Source organism: Schistocerca americana, chromosome 7, assembly GCF_021461395.2.
Source record: "Schistocerca americana isolate TAMUIC-IGC-003095 chromosome 7, iqSchAmer2.1, whole genome shotgun sequence".
Classification (NCBI taxonomy): domain Eukaryota; kingdom Metazoa; phylum Arthropoda; class Insecta; order Orthoptera; family Acrididae; genus Schistocerca; species Schistocerca americana.
This window is the reverse complement of record NC_060125.1, coordinates 436,710,768-436,738,555: the sequence shown is the minus strand read 5'-3', so window position 1 is coordinate 436,738,555 and position 27,788 is coordinate 436,710,768. Positions and strand designations below refer to the sequence as shown.

The 27,788-nt window shown below is 44.2% G+C and overlaps 1 protein-coding gene across 1 annotated transcript in view; it reads right to left on the bottom strand.

The window, feature by feature from the left end:
* Positions 1-27,788, bottom strand: part of LOC124622282 (myrosinase 1-like) — a 204,625-nt gene that overhangs the window by 44,621 nt on the left and 132,216 nt on the right. Inside the window, exons 5-7 of the mRNA XM_047147949.1 lie at positions 22,643-22,765; positions 10,956-11,145; positions 4,453-4,547 (exon numbers count right to left, since the gene is read on the bottom strand). Of these exons, the coding sequence (XP_047003905.1) occupies positions 4,453-4,547; positions 10,956-11,145; positions 22,643-22,765 (408 nt within the window). The remainder of the gene's footprint in view (positions 1-4,452; positions 4,548-10,955; positions 11,146-22,642; positions 22,766-27,788) is intronic.

The following is a 27,788-nucleotide window of genomic DNA, read 5'->3' as shown; positions in this document are numbered from 1 at the left end:
TGAACCAGCATTATGACTTTAGGTCATGGCTGACAGTGATTGAGGAAACTTTGGCAACTCACCGGTATGCTACAATGACAGAATAGTTGTGATTAGCCAACGACTACAACACTTTTTCGTTTCAAGTGCGCAACTTCGCCGTTCTCTGCATGTTAGCTGCCAGTCTTTGAGTCAAGCCGATATTGTGCTGAGATATACTTAGATATCACTGCTGTCTTCGCCGAATGGGACTTCCTCATAGATAACTGCATAATCTTCAAAAACTAATTCTGTCCTCTGTCATTAAATGTTAAACAATCCCACTGACGACCCTGTTGCACAATAGTGGCATCCGTCACGACTTCCTTATGTTAACGCATTTTATATTCCATTCATCTTGTAACAACGCTGTGCTTCTAGTGTGACTTGTCATTTTAACTTTTGTAGTTCTGTATAGTTCCAAGTTCTGGACTTAACTAGAGATCGGCCTTATTGTAAATCGAACTTAAGAAACTTTGTCAGATGGGCGCAAAAGTGATGCCTCCCAAAATTACAGGCTCTTATCCACCAGGTCGCTGCCGGAGTCGACTTCTCTTTCTCGCTGACGGTTCACTTTTTAAATCTTTCGCCCAGTAATCGCAGATAAAAAAAAATTGCAGACGGTCCTTCAATGTAAGAGGGAGTTCTGCAAACATGGAGAAAATCTGAGCGCATCATATAATCTTGTGAAGGAAGCAATTAACACGGCAGCGTTTATTAGCAAGCAAAAATAACAGTCTTTCTACAGATGCGGGTGGTATTTGTATTATGCATGTTCTCTCATTCTCAGGTGGCTAATTTAAATCGTTAGGTAAAAAAAGCAGCAAACTTCATCAAGCTAAGATGTGTGACTTCACGCCAGCTCTTACTCAGGGCTTGTAGGAGAACTTTCTGGAAAGTGTTGTGCGTTTCGAGTCCAAGCACATGGACGTTAAACAACGTACGTTTCACACGTCATGGAAAATGCAACTTTCTACATTACTTTATTATACTGTTCCGACACGTAAATATGGGTTACGAATTCATAAAATTGAATGTCATAAAGTACTACCACGGCTAAGAAACTTAAAAATGAAAACACTCCATACACAGAATAGACAATTTCAAAATTCAATATTAATATTTTTCGTTAGTATCAGTGTATTATCATTTTACTAATTCAGGCAACAACATGAAATGTCATATCCAGATATAACGCGTTTTTCGGGAGCACGCAAACGATCAAGTCTTCCTTAAATATGTTATGGCCTTTCTGGTTATATCGAGCACTAAGTCTCCCACGGTTTGCCATTTCGTTGTATGCACGTTACAGCACAGTCAAAGGTACAGCTATGAGGACATAAACAGAGAACGCTGAATTTCTCTGTAATGCTTTGAAGACAGTATGGTTGGCAAAATAATTAAGTGATGAAATGCGTGTTTTTCCCATGGAGGATGCTCATTTACATTTATATGTAATATTACAGTTCACAAGTCAGCATCGTTAGGCATGTTATGTGTCTGAACAAGGCGACCCCAGCCACTCGTATAAAGACAGGTTAGTGATAGCAACACGCTGGATGTGACGGATGGGCCGGCCGCTGTGGACGAGCGGTTCCAGGCCCTTCAGTCTGGAACCGCGATGCTGCTACAGTCGCAAGTTCGAATCCTGCCTCGGGCATGGACGTGTGTGATGTCCTTAGGTTAGTTAGGTTTAACTAGTTCTAAGTCTAGGGGACTGATGACCTCAGATGTTAAGTCCCATAGTGCTTAGATGGATGACCCACCATACATGTGGAATGGACCTCCACTGTTTCCGACTGTAGGTTGAAGGTCGGGGCAACAACATACTGTAGATATCCCTGACAATACGACTTACGACCCAACATGACTCGGAGTATGTGCATTCCCAAAAATATTGCCAAGCTAATCATTCCTCAAGAACTGAATATTTTTAAAGGAAACATTCATATGAAAATGTGTGATTTTTAGCATGGGAAAGAATGACGTTATTCAATATCAACAAAAGTTTACGATATGATTGACAAGAAAAATACATCTAAGATGCACAATAGGATACAAGCAAACAACCAGTGCAAATTGTGCAGAACGCTTGGTACTATGGGACAATTTGCTGCCAGACCCAATGAGAGGTGAGATACGAGGAACTTCAGAAAGTAAATTACACATGTCATCGTATTTCTTCCGTGGAGACGAGGAGGGTAGTCTGTGGTCGACTTCAATGAGCCTCCTTCCCTATCAGCATCGCACGTCTGTCTGACACCATTTCACTACACTGCATTTTGTTCAGCTATTGCATTTTGTCCAGAGTTCCACGGTGAGCCTGTTTGCCATTTAGACGTTTTGACTGTAAGACTCTTACTGATCTGTTTACTTCAAGTTTGGATTATGTTTCCAGTTTTTGCATCATTTCACTCCCACACTGTGATGCACCTCGTTGAAATTCATAGTGAAAACCTTAAGCTCTCTTTTATTTTGCACCATGCATAAAAGGCAGCTGACGGTTTTTACCACGAATTCAAAAATTGTTTAGCAGCTGATTTTCCTCACATATATGATGAACCTGTTATCTGTACCATAGCAGAAATGTGACTACGGAAAATCTGGAATATATATACTGTGGTATCACATATCAATACCACCCCACGGGTGTCGAAGTTGGTAACGGAACTGCAAAGTTCCCATCAGACGCCGACAGCGGTTGTAGGGGACCCGGCGGATCCAATGAAGCACATCTGCTGAGCCACACTTTCAGCAGCCCCATACCACGAGCGTCCTCTGCCACTGCATTATAGGACAGCTGGCGACAGCAAGACGCTCCACTTGCACTTAGAGTCTCTTCGCTACCGCATCATCGTTCATAGTTCATGCAGCCTCATCCTTGTTGACACTGTGATACCTGGACTCTATTTCTCCCTGCATTATTTGTGACAAGACTTCATACACTTGGTGAAATACAACTTAAGTAAATCTTCTGTTTACTATGTCAACTTGTTTGCTAATCTTTTCTGCTCCTGCCCAGCTTTCTTACAACTACATTGCCTCTCCACTCTGTAGCCACCTCTCTTTAGTGTTGTGTACAAAGTCGTACACAACAGGTACTCAGTTCGTCCCACTTGTTGCACAATGGTCTTAGTTTGGGACGACAGATGTAACTTACTTTCTGAAGTCCCTACCCAGTAACATGAGAAGCTGAGTTCACGTCGAGACATTACTGTACAGGGTGGCAGCCATCCGAGGAACATTTTAGAGAACTGGTTTAAAAAAATTTATTTCAAAGGCCCAGGCAAATCTTTCCAAGTTTTCTCTCTGAGAAATCTCCGCTGTGCCGACGTGAAAAGTTGTCTGCCTGCCAGAACCGAGGCAATTCTCTCCAGTTAAAAGCTGCTGACAAGAGACGCCTGAGCCCTCTGCTGAAACCGCAAGGGAATTCACGCCATTGGTTTAAGCCAACAGTCTGCGTGGGACATGGGTCATTTGTGTGGACGCTGAAGAATTCTGCACGTGTACGTTATTCTCGTTCGAGTGTGGGGTTGACAGCCTGGTGGCTTGCATTCATACACGTCAACTGTTGCTCGAAAATCTTGTACGATCGAGACTTCGACCACAACAGACGTCTTTCTTGGGAGGCAGAGGCTCTGGCTCTGCGCCCTGTGGCAGGACACCAACATAAGTTACCATGAACCGCCTCCCCATCCGTTGCCCACTTATTTAATTGCTTGTCCTCCTACACTGGCCTACACCTGGTATTCTGTATACCGAAAATATGCTCTCTATTTGATTTAATTTTCTGTTCTGTCATTTAGGCCGGTCGGTGTGGACGAGCGGTTCTAAGCGCTTCAGTCAGGAACTGCGCTGCTGCTACGGTCGCAGGTTCGAATCCTGAATCGGGCATGGATATGCGTGACGTCCTTAGGTTAGTTAGGTTTAAGTAGTTCTAAGTCTAGGGGACTGATGACTTCAGATGTTAAATCCCATAGTTCTTAAAGCCATTTGAACCATTTTTGTCATTTAGCGGCAGCGCTGGATGCCCACTCACAAGTCCTGACCCCTCGACCCCCTGTACACTGTTGTCTTAAGCCGAACGCAGCAACATTCTTCCCTCTCCCTGCATACGTATATTATTATCGTTCGAGTGTGGGGTTGACAGCCTGTTGGCCTGCATTCATAAACGTCAGCTGTTGCTGGATAATGTTGTAAGACCCGAAATTCGTGAATCTAATTACTTATGGAAATAAAAATTATTTTCACAAAGGTATTCGGTTGCTGCACGGTGCCCTGTTGAACTTCTCTTCTCACATACAGATTGCTTATAACCTGCCTCATGTCAGGCAGTACAGTGAGGCAGAAATATAAATGTGCCGATAATTACTATCAGCGTTCATACATCAGTACAAAGGAGCGCCCAGAAGGCACTTGTGGTTGGCCACATACCTCGAACTGAAGGGCCGTCTCCGCCGCCCGCTGATCCTCCTCGCTGCTGGTAGCGGGCTCGAACCAAGTACAGCACAGTGTGATGCCCACACGACCTGCAGACAGCGCCAAACTCTCTCAGTACAGACAGCATCCATACATTCGTGAGGCAAAGTAGAAAGCCTGTGCACATAACTTCCGTCACAGATAAACGAGTGAATTGTAGAAAAATGCCCTGTTTTGGAAAAAAGTCCCATCACCTCGACGGAAACAATTATTCTGGCGTGGCACATGATACAAAGTGGTCAAATATTTTTGTTGGTCATATGAGCGGCATTTACCCGGATGGGAAAAATAAAATATGTGGGCACATTTCACCCTGGACAACCCATTCCTGTAGCAGAAGTCGCTAACTCACGCGTAGCCGCGCGGGATTAGCCGAACGGCCTAAGGCGCTGCAGTCATGGACTGTGCGGCTGGTCCCGGCGGAGGTTCGAGTCCTCCCTCGGGTATGGGGGTGTGTGTTTGTCCTGAAAATAATTTAGGTTAGGTAGTATGTAAGTTTAGGGACTGATGACCTTAGCAGTTAAGTCCCATAAGATTTCACACGCATTTGAACATTTGAACTCACGCGTGCGTGGTGGCACACACGAATCGGGGGTAACCGGTTCGAATCCTGGCAGTGGAAGAAATCGCCACCACCAGTATTTGGCTGGCAAAGGGAGGAGTGATGGTAGCGAAGAGTTTGTGATCGTTCACCAGTCTGTGCGCCCACGTCCTGTCTGCAGTGTCTCGTGTAGTGATACTGTTAATGGGCCACCTATCGGATGGGGACCCTAAGCTGGGCGGTCCCCTTGGAGCTATTCGAAAGGAGGAGTAGCTATGCACTGTCACCTGTTCTAGCTCCCTTTCTTTATGATCATCTTCCATCCCAAACATGACACCACAGTATACGTATACCGATTAACGTCTCCTACACTCACTTTACGCCGTCCATGTTGGACTGTGATTTTAAAACTGCAAGAGTTAATCATTTGAAAGACAGATTAAAACCATATCGCTGTGAGTCACTTTTATTTGCTTTCATAACGTTTCCAGTGTTTCCACCTTCATCTCCAGCTGGATCAATGGATTACGTTAGAAATTCTAATAATGAACGTATGTGTTCCTTGTCCTGGAACGTCTTCGAAATACAGGGAAAGACAGAGCTGGAGGCATCCATGAAAAAAAAAAAATCCACTGATGCACCTGAGGATGTCGGTGTAACCCACCACAATACGTCGTGGGAGAAAACAACTTGCAGTTCAGTTCAATTTACTGCAATGATTTCTAGACCTAATATTGGGAAACTCTAAACAGGACATACATATTCAATACTCATGCTGGCGTACAATGTTTTACATTATACAAGGTGAGTCAGGAGGAAAGGTACATGCTTTGACGGGTGATACTACTGATAATTCTGAACAAAAAACTTCTAATAAACATATCACCGTATCTTAACCGTCTCTGGGTAAACCAATGAAAATAGCTAGGAACGGGAAAGGCGCAGGTGACGGTAAATTAAGATACTGTTATATTACTGTTTGTTTAATTGTGTACGTTTCCTCCCAGATGTTCAAACAGTCCACAGTCAACTTCAATGCATGTTGCTGCTCTTGTAGACAGGTGTTGTTTCGCCGGTCAGAGCACAGTTTTGCATTCCTGTACCTGGGCACAAGCATGTAAAATACGAGCGAGAAGTTCCTCTCTTGTTTCCACTCTGCGCTTGTAGACGTCGCTCCCACAAACAGTAATACAGTGAGGTAAGATTGGGTGACCTCGGTGGCCAAGCACTGACTCCACGGCGACCGATCCAACGACCAGGATACGTTGTGTCACTGGCCGTACTGAATGTGTAGGAGCTCCGTCATGCTGAAAGTACATACGAGCTCGTGTTGCCAAAGAGATATCCTCCACGTATTCTGGTGACACATTTTGAAGAAACTCAAGATACCGTGTCCCAGTAAGACGATTGTCTATAACAACTGGATCGATGAGTTGGTCATCAATAATACCGCACTACACGTTGACTGAGAAACGTCGTTGAAAATTCGTTTCCATAGTAGCGTGCACATTTTCATTTGCCCAAACATGAGTTGCGTGTGTTGTTGATTCCGTTGCGGGTAAATGTTGACTCATCGGTGAACAGAATACGTGGAATTAATTGCTCAATGGCAGTGATCCAATGACAGAATTCTTGCCGGGCGGCAGCATCTCTTTCATGCAGGTGTTGTACACTCTGCCGATGAAAGGGATACAGACCGTGCTCGTGTACTGTGCGTATCATTCGTGTTTGTGGAATACCAAGTTGGGCAGCAATTCTTTTTGAGCTAGTAGTAGGGTTGGGTTCCACTACTTGAAGAATGTTCTCAACTTCATTAAAAGTTTGTTGTATGGGACGTTCAGAGACAATCCGTGAAACACCCTGGTAAACACCCTACTATCTGGCACTCCGCGATTCCGAAATTGTTGTTGGTATTCTCGAAAAGCAGTTCTGGAATTCCCATTGGACAAACCGTAGATAAAATACCATGTCAGCACACTCTGCATGTGTGAAGATCCGTAGCATTGTCACTACACAAAATGGTAGCCGGCCGTTGTGGCCGAGCGGTTCTAGGTGCTTCAGTCCGGAACCACGCTGCTGCTACAATCGCAGGTTCGAATCCTGCCTCGGGCATGGATGTGTGTGATGTCCTTAGGTTAGTTAGGTTTAAGTAGTTCTAAGTTCTAGGGGACTGATGACCTCAGAAGTTAAGTCCCATAGTGCTCAGAGCCATTTAAACCATTATACAACAACATCAATAAAACCTCTTGAAGCAGTGTCCTACATTTCAGTGATGATTTGCTGTCCTGTCCCTTCTTACCTTGTATGAATGTCTGTGTACAAATTGCTTGGCAGCTATTTTAATGGAAGGTTGGAAGGAGGTTACTCTTCCTAGACTTCAATGATAGTTTGCTGTCCAGTCCCTTCTTACCATGTATCTATGTACACGTTTCTCAGCTGCTATACACCTGTAGATGGTACATGGTAATTCTTCCAGCAGCAACTGTAGTACCGTTTCCCGCCAGTATCGAGTGGTTTTGTGGGCTAGAGTACACAGCAAGGTGAAAATATACACACACGCGATCGGAAACGGGAACAAAACCCGTTCTAGCGCCCTCAGTTGAGCCTCTTACACCAAGGAGACCACCTCTGGTACATTCAATCGGGAGGAGTGAAATAGGATGAAATTGTCTCCTGTACTGTGATGGACAGTCCATTTCAAAAAATCACGAACAGCTCCAGAGCAAGCAGTTGTCTGTACCATTTCCAAAATTCATACTCAGTCCATCCAGTTACATGATTATTACTTGCTGAAAAGTATTCCTCCTATGGTCATCCATTGCCATCCCATTCCATCCCATCCCTTGCGTAGGATGATATGGACGCAATCCTAAGCTGTATGCTTACAGGTAACACTCTTAACGAACTCCTCTCTGTCCAACACCAACACCTCATCAAATGAACATATTTCTTAGGAATTTAATTAATGTTTAAATAGATCAACAATATATTGCTCGAAGTTACGATACATTTCGTGTCACAAGATCCGTTTTTTCACGAGAGTTTTTTTTCCATCTTCCTGCCAATTTTATGCAGTTGTATTTGTTGGAATTTATCAGTTTGGCTTCCCTGCCCAAATTTAGGAAATTCTTCCAGCAGAATGATACATATATAAATAAATGAATACAATTCCCAAGACATTATCTTACGTCCTTGCTCTCCAGTAGCTCAGCATAGGCGCAGTCTTTTTTCCACGATTCACAAGTAGGGTAGGGGAGAAGTATGTGAGGGGCAAGGGGAAGTGAGGGGGAGGGGAAGTGGGGGGGGAGGAGAAGTGGGGGTGTCGATGTCATCAGTGTGACATTGCCACATCTGCTCCCATGGAGAACACGTGGGGGAGAGCTGCAAGCTTGCACAAATTTGGTAACAATGCAGACTGTCCTAATTTTCATGATTATGAACAAGCACTTTCCTCCACTTACGAAACGGTTACATTTGATAAGAATATAGTAATTTTAAAACTGTATCTTTTTTCAATTCTAGTTAAGAATTAAACATTAATTGCAAGATGAAAACTGAAAATCAGTTGGAATTTGAACTCAGATGCCTTAAGAGCTATGAGCTCTTGTTCAATGGAGATGTGTTTCACAGTAGCGAAGATGAACAAGTGCTCGTGGCTTTTCAGATATGCATTCTAGACCCCCTGTTTACCGGACATCGTTTCCTTGTTTTAGTCCATACTACCACCTATGAAAGTTGCTTACCCTACAGTCTTAGCAGCGACAGTACCAATACAGGTATTCCACTGTCAGAGGTATCAGAAAAGTTTTCGCTTATAACTCTCGACTTCTCGGTTTCTGGTGCAGGGACCCTTACCTCAAATTGATACATTTATCCTTCTCCATCATCCTATAAGTCTGTAACATCATCACAGAATCCCCATGCATATGGATACATTTACAGGGGCAGACGCATGTAACTTTAACGTTCTGTAGCGTCGTTGAATGGCCTTTCTGAACATGGGTTCCTACGTAAAACTTGATCTACTTAGTACCCTCTATAACCTCCAGAAGTCTGTAAAATAAACTGTGAAATACCTTGTATAAACTTCGCTTCACTAATTTATTTTTCAAGAAGCTTGCTCACTTAAGCTTTCTTTCTACATTACTGGCCATTAAAATCCCTACACCACGAAGATGGCGTGCTACAGACAGGAAGAAGATGCTGTGATACGCAAATGACTAGCTTTTCAGACCAATCACATAAGGTTGGCGCCGGTGGCGACACCTACAACGTGCTTAGCGATTTCTCATACACAAACAAAAGTTGACCAGCGTTGTCTGGTGAAACGCTGTTGTGATGCCTCACGTAAGGAGGAGAAATGCGTATTGTAGCCAATCGCGATTGCGGTTTATCGTATCGCGACGTTGCTACTCGTGTTGGTCGAGATCCAATGACAGTTAGCAGAATATAGAATCGGTGGGTTCAGGAGGGTAATACGGAACGCCGTGCTGGATCCCAACAGCCTCGTATCACTAGCAATCGAGATGACAGGCATCTTATCCGCATGGCTGTAACGGATCGTGCAGCCACGTCTCGGTCCCTGAGTCAACAGATGGGGTCGTCTGTAAGACAACAACCATCTGCACGAACAGTTCGACGACGTTAGCAGCAGCATGGACTATCAGCTCGGAGACCATGGCTGCGGTTACCCTTGACGCTGCATCACAAATGGTTCAAATGGCTCTGAGCACTATGCGACTTAACTTCTGAGGTCATCAGTCGCCTAGAACTTAGAACTAATTAAACCTAATTAACCTAAGGACATCACACACATCCATGCCCGAGGCAGGATTCGAACCTGCGACAGCAGCGGTCGCTTGGCTGCAGACTGTAGCGCCTAGAACCGCACGGCCACTCCGGCCGGCCTGCATCACAGACAGGAGCGCCTGCGATGGTGTATTCAACGACGAACCTGGGTGCACTAATGGCAAAACGTAATTTTTTTTCGGATGAATCCAGATTCTGTTTACAGCATCATGATGGTCGCATCCGTGTTTGGCGACATCGCGGTGAGCGCACATTGGAAGCGTGTATTCGTCATCGCCATATTGGCGTATCACCCGGCGTGATGGTATGGGCTGCCATTGGTTATACGTCTCGGTCACCTCTTGTTCGCACTGACGGCACTTTGAACAGCGGACGTTACATTTCAGATGTATTACGACCCGTGGCTCGACCCTTCATTCGATCCCTGCGAAACCCTACATTTCAGCAGGATAATGCACGACCTCATGTTGCAGGTCCTGTACGGGCGTTTCTGGATACAGAAAATGTTCGACTGCTGCCCTGGCCAGCACATTCTACAGATCTCTGGAGACGTCTGGTCAACGGTGGCCGAGCAACTGGCTCGTCACAATACGCCAGTCACTACTCTTGATGAACTGTGGTATCGTGTTGAAGCTGTATGGGCAGCTGTACCTGTACAAGCCATCCAAGCTCTGTTTGACTCAATGCCCAGGTGTATCAAGGCCGTTATTACGGCCAGAGGTGGTTGTTCTGGGTACTGATTTCTCAGTATCTATGCACCCAAATTGCGTGAAAATGTAATCACAAGTCAGTTCTAGTATAATATATTTTTCCAATGAATACCCGTTTATCATTTCTTCTTGGTGTGGCAGCTTTAATGGCCAGTAGTGTAATTTGCGTTGAATTTTGCAGCATCAGCAGCACCTTTGATGGTAATTGTGCCTACGTGTTTACACTGAAGTAAACTCACCAGATTAACGCAACAGCTCACACATCTTAATCATAACCCTTAAAAAAGTGATATTTGAAGAGAAACACGCTTCATAATGGGACTCTGAACTGAGGGTGCAGACGATAAGTGGGGCTGGTCGAGCGCCAGAGGAGTGCAGCGAGACGCGGTTGCGGTTACCTTTCTGGACGTGGCGGAAGCGGTGGCTGTAGAGGCGGAAGGCTCGCGCATGCGCGATGAGCACGGTGCGCGCCAGCAGGTAGTCTGCGACGCCCGGCAGGTCGACGCGCGGCGCCAGCGCCTTTCCGTCAGCGCCCTGGTAGCCGCCCGCGAAAGTGCACGGGTCGTTGAAGGTCGTCCACAGTTTCACCTGCAAGCATGCCGACGAAACATGGCACCCCGCTAAAAGAGAAGGTGGTCGCTTTGGAGATCTGTACTTGGTGTACTGGTGCCAAGCAGTCGCATGATCCCCCGCCACTGACGACAATCAAAGCAGTGAAGTGTTCTGTACGCACCAGTCCGTTGTATCTAATCTGCTTATTGATTCAACATAGAGATGTGACAAAATGTTGGAAAGGAGCTACCGTTTTTGGATGTGCCAGTAGAAACACCGTGAATTTAACCATCATTTACTTTCAACAAAGATAAAAAATTGTCATTTCCTGCACAAAAATTTTATTATTCACTTTACCGGTGTCAACGGTTTAAACTGTAGTCTCCAGGAGTTTGAAATAGCCTCAAGTCATAGGTACGCCAACTTCAGATAGGCATTAGGCCACATTGTCCTAAAAACAATCAGGAAGAAATGCATATGTAAAAAAGACATAACAAAAATTGAACAATTGTATGTATTATATTGTATATTAACTGGGGACCTGGAAACGACAGAGAGGTTCCGTCCCCAGCGCAGCCGCAGTGGTCCACAACCCCACAACGACTACCGCAGTCCACTTCACCCCTCCACCGCCCCACACCAAACCCAGGGTAATTGTGCGGTTCGACCCCGGGTGGACCTCCCAGGGAACGTCTCACACCAGACGAGTGTAACCCCATGTTTGCGTGGTAGAGTAATGATGGTGTACGAGTACATGGGGAACTTGTTTGCGCAGCAATTGCCAACCTAGTGTAGCTGAGGCGAAATAAGGGGAACCAGCCCGCATTCGCCCAGACAGATGGAAAACCGCCTAAAAACCATCCACGTACTGGCCAGTTCACCGGACCTCCACCCAAGTCCGCCGGGCTCATTCGTGCCAGGGTCCAGGCGCTCCTTCCCATTCCGGAAAGCCGTGCGTTAGACCGCTCGGCTAACCAGGCGGGCTAAAATTGAACAATAGTGAAGTATAACAGCTGCGAACCACTACGTACCTTTGTTACAGAATTAATAAATAGAGTCACATCGCAAGAGAATACAAGTGATGAGTAGCAAGCAATAGACTATTAAATCCCAAATCATACAGTATATATGCGTAGAACATCAAGCGACATATGAATTACTTGAAGAGAATTTATCATGCTTATACATAAAGTAGGAACGCTAGTGTTCACAGAACCTTAATAAAAGTATGCACAGTGGAAGTGCTAGTGTCCATTGAACCTCACAAAAGTAAAAAATGGTTCAAATGGTTCTGAGCACTATGGGACTTAACTTCTGAGGTCATCAGTCGCCTAGAACTTAAAACTACTTAAACCTAACTAAGCTAAGGACATCACACACATCCATGCCCGAGGCAGGATTCGAACCTGCGACAGTAGCGGTCGCGCGGTTCCACACTGTAGCGCCTAGAACCGCCTTACTAAAGGAAATCAAATGTTTAAGATAAGCACATAAACTGTCACTTAAACCTAGTATCATGTTTTAAACAAACAGGTACAAAATTATCATTACATGAAAAGGGCGCTACATAAAAGCGGGTAAAGAGTTCTGTTTTATTGACAGCTGATAGTGGCGCCATAGGGCCAATGGTGAAGCGACGATTCGTTGAACCTTTCAGTACCTTGTAGATGAGGTCGGCTGCCGTATGGGAGTCCGCAGAAAACCCAAGTAAGAGAGCTGCAAGTAGTAGGCTTTAGTCAACATTTAAACGGTGTCTGTTATTGAAATAAATGAAATAACGTCGTCGTAACTTCTGAACGGTTTGCGTTAGAAGGTTCAACAAATTGCACGGTTGTCCGCGGGGCATTAGGGGAATTAGTATGCGCATGCGAAATGAAGCCCACTTTCATTTGGATGGGTTTGTCAACAAGCAGAATTGTCATATTTTGAGGACTGAGAATCCGCATTTCGCGATCGAGAAGTCTCTTCAGCCTCAACGTGTGACTGTGTACGGGGCAGTGTCCGTTCACTGAAAAATCGGTGCAATATTCTAGATGGCACGATGACTACCGAACGGCACGTAAAGATTTTGGAAGATGATTTCATCCCCATTATCCAAAGAGACGCTGATTTCGACGATATATGGTTCATGCAAGACGGAGCTGGACTCCATCGAATCAGAAGAGTATTTGATGTCCTGGAAGAGCACTTTGGGGACCGCATTCTGGCTCTGGGGTACTCAAAGGCCACTGGCATGGGCCTCGATTGGCCGCCATATCTTCCGGATCTGAACACATGCGACTCCTTTTTGTGGGGCTATACTAAAGACAAGATGCACAGCAATAACCTCAGAACCATTGCTGAGGCCATCGACAGCATCGATGTTCAGACACTTCAGCGGGTCATGCAGAATTTCGCTATTCGCCTGCGCCACATCATAGTCGACCATAGCAGGCATATCGAACATGCCATAACCTAAATCCGAATATCTGTAGTGACGTTTGCCTGTTGAATGAAGTGTGTGCAGAGCGTAGTTTTCTTTTTCATATAGTTCAATAACTGTCACCTTGTATATGGGCTAGAGCAACGGGTTCTACAAAGTGGATTTGTAAACACGGGACGGGACCTTTCGTACGCTTCCGTGTCGGAAGCCTCCACTCCCTGGCAACCCACTTACTTCTGTTTGCTGAAGAACCGCATTCGCCAGCCGGCCTTGTCTACAAGATACTGAGAAGCTGACAGATCGCCGCCTCCCCACAGGCCCTCGGCGCTGCCATCAGCTGACGATAAAACAGAACTTTTTACCTGCCTTGCTTAGTTCTCTTTACATGTAGTAACATTTTTATACTTTTTGTTTATTTAACATTTCATCTAAGGTTTAATTGCCTTTGTTATGCTTATGTTAAATATCTTATGTGGTTTTGTAAGGTTCAGTGGATACTAGCGCTCCCACTGTCGTAATTTTATAAAGGTTTTATGAACACTAGCGCTCCTACTTTCTGTATAAAAAAGCACTCCGTCGTCAGGCCACGAGTGGCCTACCGGGACCACCCGACCGCCGTGTCATTCTCAGCGGAGTATGCGGATAGGAGGAGCATGGGGTCAGCACACCGATCTCCCGGTCGTTATTATGGTATTCTTGACCGAAGCCGCAACTATTCGGTCGAGTAGCTCCTCAATTGGCATCACGAGGCTGAGTGCACTCCGAAAAATGGCAACAGTGCATGGAGGCCTGGGTGGTCACCCATCCAAGCACCGACCACGCCCGACAGCCCTTAACTTCGGTGATCTCACGGGAACCGGTGTATCCACTGCGGCAAGGCCGTTGCCGCTACTTTCTGTATAAAGATGATAAATGCTCTTCAAGTCATCATTATGCAGATTGACAGTCGTTGTATATACTCTTTTTATATATGTATTTATGCTGATTCTGTTGACGGTACCAACGCCTGATCCTTATTTGATGCCGGCTTACCTATGATTTGAGCCTATTTCAAACCTCTGAATAAGACAGTTGAACCCTAGAACAGTAAGGCGGAGAAAATATTACATTGTTACTAAACCATCGTAAATCGTGCTACTCCAAATTTATTCAAATGAATAGCAGTTTAAAACTTATTCATTAGTTAATCACGAGTCTAGATCTCCAATGGTATACACACCAAATTAAGTACAAAATGTCCTGTTTTGTAGATTACAGCATCGCAAATTTCACTAGGGATGAAGTTGAAACTGGTAAAATAAATCTAATAATATGTTGGTGCAGCTCAAAGATTATTTTTATCTTTGTTGAAAGTATAAGCACTGCAGGTGCTGAAGTAACAGACAGACATGAAAAATATCATGATCATTGTTTAGTACTGAAGATCTATCAGCAGACGTGTTTTCAGGTTAAATTACAGAAATTGACGTCTGTTTAGTGTTTTGTTAACTCGCCAACAAGACTAATAGTAACATTATTTAGCTGCAGATGACAGGCTACTGGTACACAGTAAGATTAAGAGGGTCTTCCAGAACTCAACTATGTAGAGAATGAAGTAATAGCCACGACAGACATAAACTAATTTAGGCATAATTTCGGTTGAATAATTAGCATTTGCAACAACTTCGCACTGTACAGAACTAAGTTGCACGATTTGTTGGTTTATCAACTCTGGACTGTGCTACGTATCTACAAGGAATGATGTACCCATCGCAGCCATGTAACACATCGTAACAGCAGTGGTCGTAAAAAGATTCTAACTGAAAGGAGTTGTAGATGAGCATCAACCTTTGCCAGTGACAGCTGGCTTCAAACCCGACAGAAATCGCAGATGCCAGTGAGAGCAGCGTTGTCTCAAGCAGTTTCCAAGTGAACATTCCGAGTGAGCTGCTCGCAATGGACATTTGTAGCCGGGTAACTTACGAAAGCCCGATCCTCACAGAGGCACATGGCGCAACACAGCTGATGAGAGGCGTGTAGTGTGGTCCAACGAAATGCGATTTCGCCTCCTTTTGAGGTATGCTAGATGTCGAGTCCATCGACACTCCAATGACGTGTTTAACCCACGATGTGTGCAGGGTGTAATTCACACCATAGGTGCTCATCTGATGTTTTGGGGGTGTTTATTGGTAATATTAATGAAAGAAAGTAATTTTCCTGAATGATTCTGCCATTGTTGTAGATCTTTTGTGAATAATACCTTCTAAGTCGCTTAATACAGTTATTTATAAAGTCGTTTCGGCTGCTACCATATCATATATTAAGTTATAATCTATAAAACAGCATTCAGCGTCAATCTATAAAACCTGTTGAAGCAGTGTCAACCATTACTTAGGTACACTCTTTCGATGACCGTGAACATTCTCAGTGACCAAATGAAGCCCTTTCATCTACATCTTTGAAGGTATGATTTGGATACTTCCAAGATAGCAACAGCCGTGTCCTGGTTTAATGAACTCTTAGGTGGTTTCTCGTACCTCGACGACCCTCTAAATCTTCCGGCATTAATCCCATAGGAAACGTCTGGGACTATTTGCAACACAGGGTCAAACGTAGCAACCCACATCTTCGCAATATGGTGGCTACAGGATAAAATCATAAATGAGTGGTTTCAGCAGGATATGGCACACCTGCAGGCACTTTTTCTCCGTACTTCCCAAAACTGAGTTCATTGTCAAGACTGGAAGCTGTGTTATACGGGATTGCGGTGATGTCTCCTCGGGGTAACTAATTTGTTTGTCCAGTATGTTTACAAATATTCCGGAATATTACTGTGTGTTGATAAATAGATCTGTTACACTTCTGTATAAGTACTCGAATTTCCAGTATACTTCGTTAATTCAAAAAGTTTTGAGACTGGATTAAAAAAATTAAGATGGTAGTTTTAACGCCTCAGGTGTTCTACATGTCTTTCCCCCTCCCCTCCCCTCCCCTCCCCTCCTCCCCCCCACCCCACTTGAGTTCAACGAACAGAAGTTCACACAACCACATGAAACTGTCAGAAAAACATTCTTTGGCGTATTGCTCAACTCACGCGTTACATTGACCTAAATGTCGGTTCTGTCGACAAAGCACTGGTCCTTCATGTGAATTTCTGCACTTTGTTCTTTTCTGGTAGGTTCGTACTGACAACACCAAGCCTCTTCATCCGCGATGATTTTCCCACAAAAGAATGGTCCGCATTTTCCATTTCAATCAAGAAAACGCACGCATCTACCTGACTTTATTTCTGTTCGGAAGTTAAGGTGTGCAGGACAAACTTTGCACACACTTTTTTATGCTTCAAATATTCTGGAGAATGTCTTGAATACTTGATTTAGAGATGTTGCTCGATTGTGATTTGTGATACAACACTCTGGCGCACCTCCACTTAACACTGCCTGATCACAACTGACTGGCCGAATTCACATCAGTTGTTTACAATTGTTAGTTCAACTTGGCGCCACAATAACTGTGTTGATGCAGCTTACAAGCATGGAATAAAATCTGTCTCGGAAGTTTTTAAACGGACGTTGTAAGTAATAGTTTGCCAGTTGACAAGAAATCATGTGTCACTTAAATTACAACTGCTGTAGCAGTCGGTATAAGTGAGAATCTAGAGAAGTGAACGCTGTATTCTTACATTGGAAGGCCACGACGTAGGGATCACAGATTTACTTCAAACTTTGACAACTTCAGTTGGCCATTAGAACAACACAATATGAAAGTAGTAAAGTGCACTACTCTGGCAATTCCGAGAAAATCACCAGAGAAGTTTTACACGTCTAACATGCGGCTTATGTATCCGTGCGAAGGGGCCGGCGGTAAGAAGTCATTGTCGCCAAGTTGTTAGCGTAGGCGCCGCACAGGGTAGACAGGGGACGAGACGATAGTTCGAATACCGCCAACACTCATTTTTTAATCTGTAGTTTTTTCATCATTTGTCACATTATTTAATTTATGTGGTATTTGAAAGATAATATAATGAATAAACATCCGCGTGCATTTTCATGAAGTTGTAGTGAATTCCACATGTTATTTGACTATTTAGTATTTGTAATTAAATTTTCAAGGACGAGGGACAGGCTTGGAAAGCCCAAGTCCAACCTCGACGAATAATGATGCAAATGGCGTTATTCATAATCAGTAATATAGTAAGTCACAATGTGTCAGACTACAAGAGTAATGTACAATTACTCGTCGGATATGCTCTTCACATCACACGTTGCAGGATGATATTTGTCATACAGACATGTTGTTGTTGTTGTTGTTGTTGTTGTCTTCAGTCCTGAGACTGGTTTGATGCAGCTCTCCATGCTACTCTATCCTGTGCACGCTTCTTCATCTCCCAGTACTTACTGCAACCTACATCCTTCTGAATCTGCTTAGTGTATTCATCTCTTAGTCTCCCTCTACGATTTTTACCCTCCACGCTGCCCTCCAATGCTAAATTTGTGATCCCTTGATGCCAACCGGTCCCTTCTTCTTGTCAAGTTGTGCCACAAACTCCTCTTCTCCCCAATTCTATTCAATACCTCCTCATTAGTTATGTGATCTACCCATCTAACCTTCTGTAGTCTTCTGTAGCACCACATTGTCTAAACTATTTATCGTCCATGTTTCACTTCGATACATGGCTACACTCCATACAAATACTTTCAGAAACGACTTCCTGACACTTAAATCTATACTCGATGTTAACAAATTTCTCTTCTTCAGAATCGCTTTCCTTGCCATTGCCAGTCTACATTTTATATCATCTCTACTTCGACCATCATCAGTTATTTTGCTCCCCAAATAGCCAAACTCCTTTACTACTTTAAGTGTCTCATTTCCTAATCTAATACCCTCAGCATCATCGGACTTAATTCGACTACATTCCATTATCCTCGTTTTGCTTTTGTTGCTGTTCATCTTATATCCTCCTTTCAAGACACTGTCCATTCCGTTCAACTGCTCTTCCAAGTCCTTTGCTGTCTCTGACAGAATTACAATGTAATCGGCGAACCTCAAAGTTTTTATTTCTTCTCCATGGATTTTAATACCTACTCCGAATTTTTCTTTTGTTTCCTTTACTGCTTGCTCAATATACAGATTTAATAACATCGGGGACAGGATACAACCCTGTCTCACTCCCTTCCCAACCGCTACTTCCCTTTCATGCCCCTCGACTCTTATAACTGCCATCTGGTTTCTGTACAAATTGTAAATAGCCTTTCTCTCCCTGTATTTTACCCCTGTCATCTTCAGAATTTGAAAGAGTATTCCAGTCAATATTGCCGAAAGCTTTCTCTAAGTCAACAAATGCTAGAAACGTAGGTTTGCCTTTCCTTAATCTATTTTCTAAGATGAGTCGTAGGGTCAGCATTGCCTCACGTGTTCCAATATTTCTGCGGAATCCAAACTGATCTTCGCCGAGGACATGGAAAACATAAACTGAAACTTCATGCAAATACATGTGTTTTTATTACATTACCCCACAAATGCCATAAATTAAATAACATGACCAGTGATGAAAAAAATAGTTTGAACGGGAGGTGAGCCGCCACGTCATACACGTTCGTCTTACGAAGCTCAAACGCTAATCACTTGACCACCAAGAAGGCTAACGTTCGGCACCTACGCAAAGTTACACAAGCCACTTAACAGACGTGTTATTCTTCTCTGGAGATTTTCTCGGAATTGCCAGATTAGTGAACTTTACTACTTGCACACTATGTTGTTTTAATGGCCTATTAGAGGTGTACAAAGTTTCAAGTAAATCCGTGATTCCAGCGTCGTGGCCTCCCATTGTTAGTAGGCCTATACAGGGTGTTACAAAAATGTACGGCCAAACTTTCAGGAAACATTCCTCACACACAAATAAAGAAAAGGTGTTATGTGGACATGTGTCCGGAAACGCTTAATTTCCATGTTAGAGCTCATTTTAGTTTCGTCAGTATGTACTGTACTTCCTCGATTCACCGCCAGTTCGCCCAATTGAAGGAAGATAATGTTGACTTCGGTGCTTGTGTTGACATGCGACTCATTGCTCTACAGTACGTAGTATCAACAGGTTAGTGTTCATCACGAACGTGGTTTTGCAGTCAGTGCAATGTTTACAAATGCGGAGTTGGCAGATGCCCATTTGATGTACGGATTAGCACGGGGCAATAGCCGTGGCGCGGTACGTTTGTAGCGAGACAGATTTCCAGAACGAAGGTGTCCCGACAGGAAGACGTTCGAAGCAATTGATCGGCGTCTTAGGGAGCACGGAACATTCCAGCCTATGACTCGCGACTGGGGAAGACCTAGAACGACGAGGACACCTGCAATGGACGAGGCAATTCTTCGTGCAGTTGACGATAACTCTAATGTCAGCGTCACAGAAGTTGCTGCTGTACAAGATAACTTTGACCACGTCACTGTATGGAGAGTGCTACGGGAGAACCAGTTGTTTCCGTACCATGTACAGCGTGTGCAGGCACTATCAGCAGCTGATTGGTCTCCACGGGTACACTTCTGCGAATAGTTCATCCAACAATGTGTCAATCCTCATTTCAGTGCAAATGTTCTCTTTACGGATGAGGCTTCATTCCAACGTGATCAAATTGTAAATTTTCACAATCAACATGTGTGGGCTGACGAGTATCCGCACGCAATTGTGCAGTCACGTCATCAACACAGATTTTCTGTGAACGTTTGGGCAGGCATTGTTGGTGATGTCTTGATTGGTCCCCATGTTCTTCCGCCTACGCTCAATGGAGCACGTTATCATGATTTCATACGGGATACTCTACCTGTGCTGCTAGAACATGTGCCTTTACAAGTACGACACAACATGTGGTTCATGCACGATGGAGCTCCTGTACATTTCAGTCGAAGTGTTCATACGCTTCTCAACAACAGATTCGGTGACCGATGGATTGGTAGAGGCGGACAAATTCCATGGCCTCCACGCTCTCCTGACCTCAACCCTCTTGACTTTCATTTATGGGGGCATTTGAAAGCTCTTGTCTATGCTACCTCGGTACCAAATGTAGAGACTCTTCGTGCTCGTATTGTGGACGGCTGTGATACAATACGCCATTCTTCAGGGCTGCATCAGCGCATCAGGGATTCTATGCGACGGAGGGTGGATGCATGTATCCTCGCTAGCGGAGGACATTTTGAACATTTCCTGTAAAAAAGTGAAGTCACGCTGGTACGTTCTGTTGCTGTGTGTTTCCATTCCATGATTAATGTGATTTGAAGAGAAGTAATAAAATGAGCTCTAACATGGAAACTAAGCGTTCCCGAACACATGTCCACATAACATATTTTCTTTCTTTGTGTGTGAGGAATGTTTCCTGAAAGTTTGGCCGTACCCTTTTGTAACACCCTGTATAATCCGGCATCACGTCGGACTGAAGGGTGGTGCCAGGGTCTGAAGTGTCTAACATTAATTTTTTTTTCAGGACATTTCAATAGCATTCAGATGGATGGCTTCTGTGCGGCCGTCCATGAGTTGTCAGTACGCTAAGACAAACAACATTCCTCACTCTCAAATCCTCTAACCTCGCAGTGGCCCCTCAATCATCACTCTGCCTCTGAGGCAAACGGCCACCATTAATTACGTTAGAGTGTTTCTTTAAAATTTGGGCCGCCCCCATCCCCCTACTGATGAGATTTGGTGAGATGTGGTTGGACCCTCGTCCATCCCCCCTCACGTCGCCGGGTAAAAATAAGTACAAATAAAATTTTTAAAATTTGTTTTAAACATTGATTAAAACACTTCAATAAAATCATGTTTCGTTTACAAATTGTTTTTAACAAGTAATTAAAAATATTTTTTAAACACACCAATCCTAAGTACCGGTAACCTTCACTTGTTTTACTGATGAAAGACAACATTATTTGCACGTTCCGTTGACCCGTATTATTACGTAGCTTTTCAGTCTCTTCATTAACACGATCACTAAGAGAACTCTTGTCGGTGAACTTTAGCTTAGCTTCCTTCCACAAACGCTTAACTTCCTACCCAGCTTTGGTTCCACAAGGAACCGAAGTGCACAGCGACTCTAGATTAATTAAGGAAGTTTTCTATGTGAGAAATCGTAGCGTAATCTGTGCACAGTTGAAAAGTCTTTTAAAAAGTTAGCGGAAAACTATGACTCACTCGCGGCCGCGTCTGCACACTATCATCATTTCCTCATCGCAGCCGAGAAAGCTGTTTTTCTAAGTACTATCAGCAATTCAAAACCAGTCCAAATTAGTTTGTCCCTCAGCGAGGACCCGTGATTATTTAAGATTATTGATGGATCTTTCAACAACCACTGCATTTCATGATGCCAGGATATGTGCCCTATAGAACGTGAATCCAGCCAAATCAAACTCAAGACACGATTCATTGTTGCGAAACTGGTTGTACCTTGATTCCGAAATAAATGGGGATTAGTAGGTACAAAGCAGGCCCTACAATTTTTCGAAAGATTTTATTTCAAAGTCAAAAAAGGTTTATGTAACTAAGGAAGATAGGAACATAGCAAGAAGCAGGATTTCACAGTACAAGTAAAGGAAAAATCGGAAATTTCTTCATTGTAATTCCCCCCTCCCCCCTCCACTCCCTCTCCCCCCCCCCCTCCCCCACACATATATATCTCGCGTATTGACCACGAGGAGAAAATTCGAGAAATTAGGGTCGATATAAAGGCTTACCAATAATCATTCTTCCCTTGCATTATTCGCGAGTGGAACAGGGTTGGCGGGATCAGATAGTGGTACCGAAAGTACTCTCCACCACACACCACTAGGTGGCTTGCGGAGTACAATGCAGATGTAGATGAATAAAGATGTAGAATGTTGACGACTAAAAGTTTTGAGAGTTTTCACAAAAAAATTGAAGGCATTACTTTTCAGCACACCCTCGCCTCACCTGTGAGGCGGGCAGAGATACTTACAGTACACTTACACACCGAAATGAGTAGTTAGTGTATAACTAAATAATGGAATTAAGAGAAATCAATTTTAAGAAGTAAACAGCAGGAGATTGCAAAGTGGTTTTAAGAATTAGTGATAGAGTTTTATAAGTGGATCAGGAAAGAGTTCAAATGTTAGAACTATACAAGAACAAACCCTGTCGCCGAATTTCTCGAAGAGCAGCTCAGCGTAGTCGACGAAGTAGTCGGCGAGCACCGGGTTGGCCCAGCCGCCGAGGTCCTGCAGCTTCTGCGGTAGGTCCCAGTGGTACATCGTTACCTGCGGGCAGACACGGCGGCCGCTTACATTTCCGCTCGTTATTGTAACAACAGGCGCACGGGCGCCGCTAAGCCATTTCCGCCGCTCTGGTATCGCTGCGCACGATAATCCTACTCGTTCGTTCTACCTGCATATTACACTCTTTTCCATTGACCGGACGAAGTGAGTGCCAAGACGTACCCGCATCTTACACGCATCGGCTGTAATGTCTACTATAAGTTGTCCAACACCAACCTAGTGTGCAACAGTTTAGCTCTAGAAGCATGTGCAGCTGTTGCAGCTGTGATGTCGAAACGGATGAAGACTTTAATATATTTTGTGGTCAAAATAGGAGGACTAAAATCAAGTGTGATATTTTGGTAAGCTTAATAATGAAATCCATATGCTATTTTCATAGCGTATCCACTGTATCAGTGTACATTTCATACCCACGGCTTCAGTTCATATGTAAGCGGGTCCATTGCAATATCAATACAACAGTAACGTGTACCTGTGGTAGTTATAGCGCATTCTTAATTCCAATTTACAAAACTGTATGGAACATACGAGTATAAAGAACAGCCTTTACCCAGCGGCTTAGCTCGCGTAAACATCCGACACACATACTGCACACATCTCCTCCTCCCCCCTCTCTGTGGTCACACCTTCCTCCCCTGTCTCTCTGTCTACCTTATCCTTACACCCCAAACTGTCCATCTCCTCCTCCAGATCCTCACTGTCTCTCCATAGGCTCCTCCCCCTCCCTGTCCATCTCTGTATATCCCTTCGAGCATATCTCCTTTTCCCACCCTCTATCCATATCTTTTATCCCTCCCCTCCCTGTCCATCTACTCTTCTTCCCCCCTATTTCGCCCACTCCTCCTTCCCCCTCTAGCTGCCTACCTCTTCCTCCCTGCATCTTACCATCCCCTCCTGATCTTTTCTCTCTCTGTCCATCTCCTCCCCCTCAACTCTCCCTGCCCCATTTCTTCATGTCGATTCCTCCTCCCCCTTCTCTCGTTGTCCATCTCATCCTCCTCTACTCCCTATCTACCTCCTCCTACCCCCTCTCATTACACCTCCTCCTCCCCACCTCAACCTATTCATCTTCTCCATCACCTCTCTCACCACCTATCTTCTCCTACCTACTCTCCCCATCTATCTTCTCCTCCCATATCTTCTCCTCCCATTACGCTCTCTCTCTCTCTCTCTCTGTCCATCCCCTCCTTGTCCTCTCTCTCTGTCTGTCTACTTCTGTCCCCCTCTTTGTCCATTCCCCCTACTGTATCCCTCTGTCACTATCCATCCCCTCCTACCCCCCTGCATCTCCCTCTCCTTTTCTGTCCATGTCCTACTTTTCCCAGCATGTCCATACACATTTAGTCTATAAAACAGGACAATACTATTGCCACAACAGCATCGTTGTGTCAGGCAACGTACACATCAGGGTCTTGAAAACAGTTTTTTCTGCCCCTGACATGTAGGCTACTCTCCAAAACTAGTCGATAAAAATGCCTGTGCTACACTAATACAAAACACCTGTAATGCAATGCAGCCAAATGTCAGGGGATGGAAAACCATTTCTTGCTCGCGATGTGTATGCCACACTGCAAAGCAGGTCACTAACAGAGGCTCATACAGAGCTCAAAATGGTTCAAATGGCTCTGAGCACTATGGGACTTAACATCTATGGTCATCAGTCCCGTAGAACTTAGAACTACTTAAACCTAACTAACGTAAGGACGTCACACAACACCCAGTCATTACGAGGCAGAGAAAATCCCTGATCCCGCCGGGAATCGAACCCGGGAACCCAGGCGTGGAAAGCGGGAACGCTACCGCACGACCACGAGCTGCAGACTACTCTTCTCACTTAACATGTCTGTCACGCAGGGAACCTGTATACCGCAGGTCGGCGCAAACAAATTTTTTCCCGTATCTCTTCTCCTATTGGAGCTTGGAGAGTATAGCCCCTTCTCGTTCTTTCTACCCACACACTGCACTCTTTCCTATTGACTAGACAAAGTGAGCGCCACAACATACCCGCAACTTACACGCACCATCTGTAATGTCACACTTCTCTCATTTGTCACAGTATGATGGTTCCAACACCAACCCGGTGTGCACCAGCTTAGCTCAATCAAATGTGGTTGAAACTGATCCAGTGGTTTGGGTGGAGATTCTAAACACATGCACATGTGCGCACACACACACACACACACACACACACACACACACACACACACACACACACACTGCTTTATAAGAATATACAATGCTGGCTTTCACAGATGGTATGTGTGTCTTTGGTGATTTTTATTTTATGGGCATTAGGCAGTCATCCAGGGCACATTTCTGCATTTAACATTTCGCTTCCTAATGCTCGAGTCATCATCAGAGGCTATAAGGATTCAGATAACGTTTTCAAACTAAAACAAATTCAGCAAGCCGAAGTGTTTATAAGTATCCATATAACAGTCAGTTTGTGACATCATAAAACCTCGAAACATGTTGTGGAACTTGTAGTGGGAAATACTTGGCGCTTTTGCCTCATTTAGCACCTAGGTTCACAACTTGTGTAATTTAAATTGTCCTTCTTTTCTGTTAAAGCGATTTCCGTGCTTTTGAATTTCCATGGCCTCTGTGTACAGGGCTACCTGAGAAAAAAAGTGAAGTACACAAGAGAGGAGAAGGAGGAAATAAAATGAAAATTTGTACGCTGAAAGTAAATGTGGCGTTATTTCAGTGATTGCAAATTCTAGTCAAATTTTCAGAGACCTTGGCTGTCAGTAGTTTCTGGTTAGCGTTGTTGATTCTCGATCACGGAGGCCCAGGTTCGATTCATGATCAGACTGGGGATTGTCTCCACTCAGATCTCGTTGTATGTACTATCATCATTTCATCTCCATCAAAGTGTAAGTCGCTGAAGTGGCGACAAACAGAATGACCTGCACCAGTAGCCCAACATCCCAGCTGGTGCCCCCTGGCCAGTAATGCAAGAAGCACGCTCACTGATACAAAGAACTTGGCAGTGTGAGGTCACTTATCACTATGGCGTTGCACACCCTCTGGTGTGGTGGAATGCACTGATTCGGTTGGGAAGAGTATCATAAAGCGATTGTATCATCACCTGATGGAAGCTGGCGCAAACCGTTGTAAAAGCTCCTTGATATCCTCGACACTGAGCCTGGAACAAAGTTAATGTCCGAGCTGGTCCCACACACATTCTATTGGGGACAGATCTGGGAATCTTACTGACCACAGGAACACCTCAGCATCTCGTAGACAGTTCAGAGACACACGGGCCAAGTGGGGACAAGCACCGTCCTGTTGAAAAACATCACCACGATACTGTCGTACGGGAGGTGATACATAAGGACGCAATTGTGCCGACAGAGTGCCCCCAGTCACTACCATCCATGACCCGAAGTCATACCCGACAGGTCTCCACACCACGTCGTCAGGAGTAACACCACTGTGCTAGTCTCTGACTAATGGTGAGGGATGACACAGAATGTTACAGAGTGTCCATTTGTTCCCGGATGGCTGGTGTAAACGTAAACGAATTTCGATGTGTTTTGTGCACAATGTAGGGATCCTCCCTTGTGATTGTCCACCGGGACTCTGACGGGAGTATTCCTCCCCTCAAATTGCTCATGAAGTCCAACATTGGACCCCTGTCACATCCAAATGCCCTCTGCCAGCCGTTCTACCTGTCACATAGAATTTCAATTCTAATCATGTACATATCTGCCAACGGTGTGTACATGTATGAAGTCACATTTGAGATGCGACCATGTTTTCTGGCGCTTCACTTTTTCTGTCTGACAGCGTAGTAATGATTGGATCTTAATAAAACCATATAATCGAAGAAACGAGTTTGGTATTTTGCCAGTCCCAGCGCACTATTTGCTGCTGCCGATTTATACGTGTTTCCGAGACGACAATTAATACTGATCTACTTAAGCTGAGTGTTAATGCTTCTTTTTGTGGTTCCTGTTTACATGAGCGTGTCGTGAAATTGTGTAAACAGTTCTACCTGCTGTTCTTTTTTTAAGTTTGAAACTGGTATCTGAGTTTTTGCAACCTCTGATGATATATCCAGCATTTGGATACGAAACGTTAGGCACACAAAATGCCTTGAAGCACGGCCTATCGTCCGTAAAACAAAAATCGAAGTATACATGTTAACTTTTGTTAAAACGTATAGTACAACAGTGAATTTTGTTGCTCTGTTTTATATAATACACCACAAGTAAGTCCCATTTGTTGATTACAGCGTTATATCAGCACACTAAGTTTTCAAAGAGCGCACTTGATGTTTGAAAGAAAGTGAAATGTGCGTGGATATTTCAGTACGTATCACATATTTAATAAATAATTTAGATTATACAACAAAACTTAATCCATAATCAAATACTTTACTTACATACTCTACAGAAAAAATGATCTCATCTATTGTTGCCAGTGGTTGAAATTAAACATGGACGTTAGTATTACAGATTACAAAATGTAACTGAGTTACATTCTCGGAGACAAAAAACGACGTACCACGAAGGAATTATCCGAATGGGAAAGTGACGAACGTGTGCAGACAAAAACATGATTACAACTTTCGAAAAGTTGTATCCATTATTCAAGATATAGAGAGCTTCCCAAATTGAGCAAGTCTGCAACGCGTTGGTCCACCTCTGGTCCTTATGCAAACAGTTATTCGGCTTGGCATTGATAATAGGGCCGCTGGGTGTCCTCATTAGGGATGTAGTACCTAATTCTGTCCAGTTGGCGAGTCAGATCGTCAAAATGCCGAGCTAGTTGCAGGGCCCTGCCCATAATGCTCCGAACGCTCTAGTTTGGGGAGAGATAAGGCTACCTTGGTGGCCGAGGTAGAGCTTTGCAAGTATGAAGACAAGCTGTAGAAACTCTCGTCGTGTTCAGGTGGGCTTTATCTTGCTGAAATGTAAGCCCAGGACGACTTCGCATGCAGATCAACAAAACAGGGCGTAGATCATCGTCGACATATCGCCGTGCTGTAAAAGTTCCG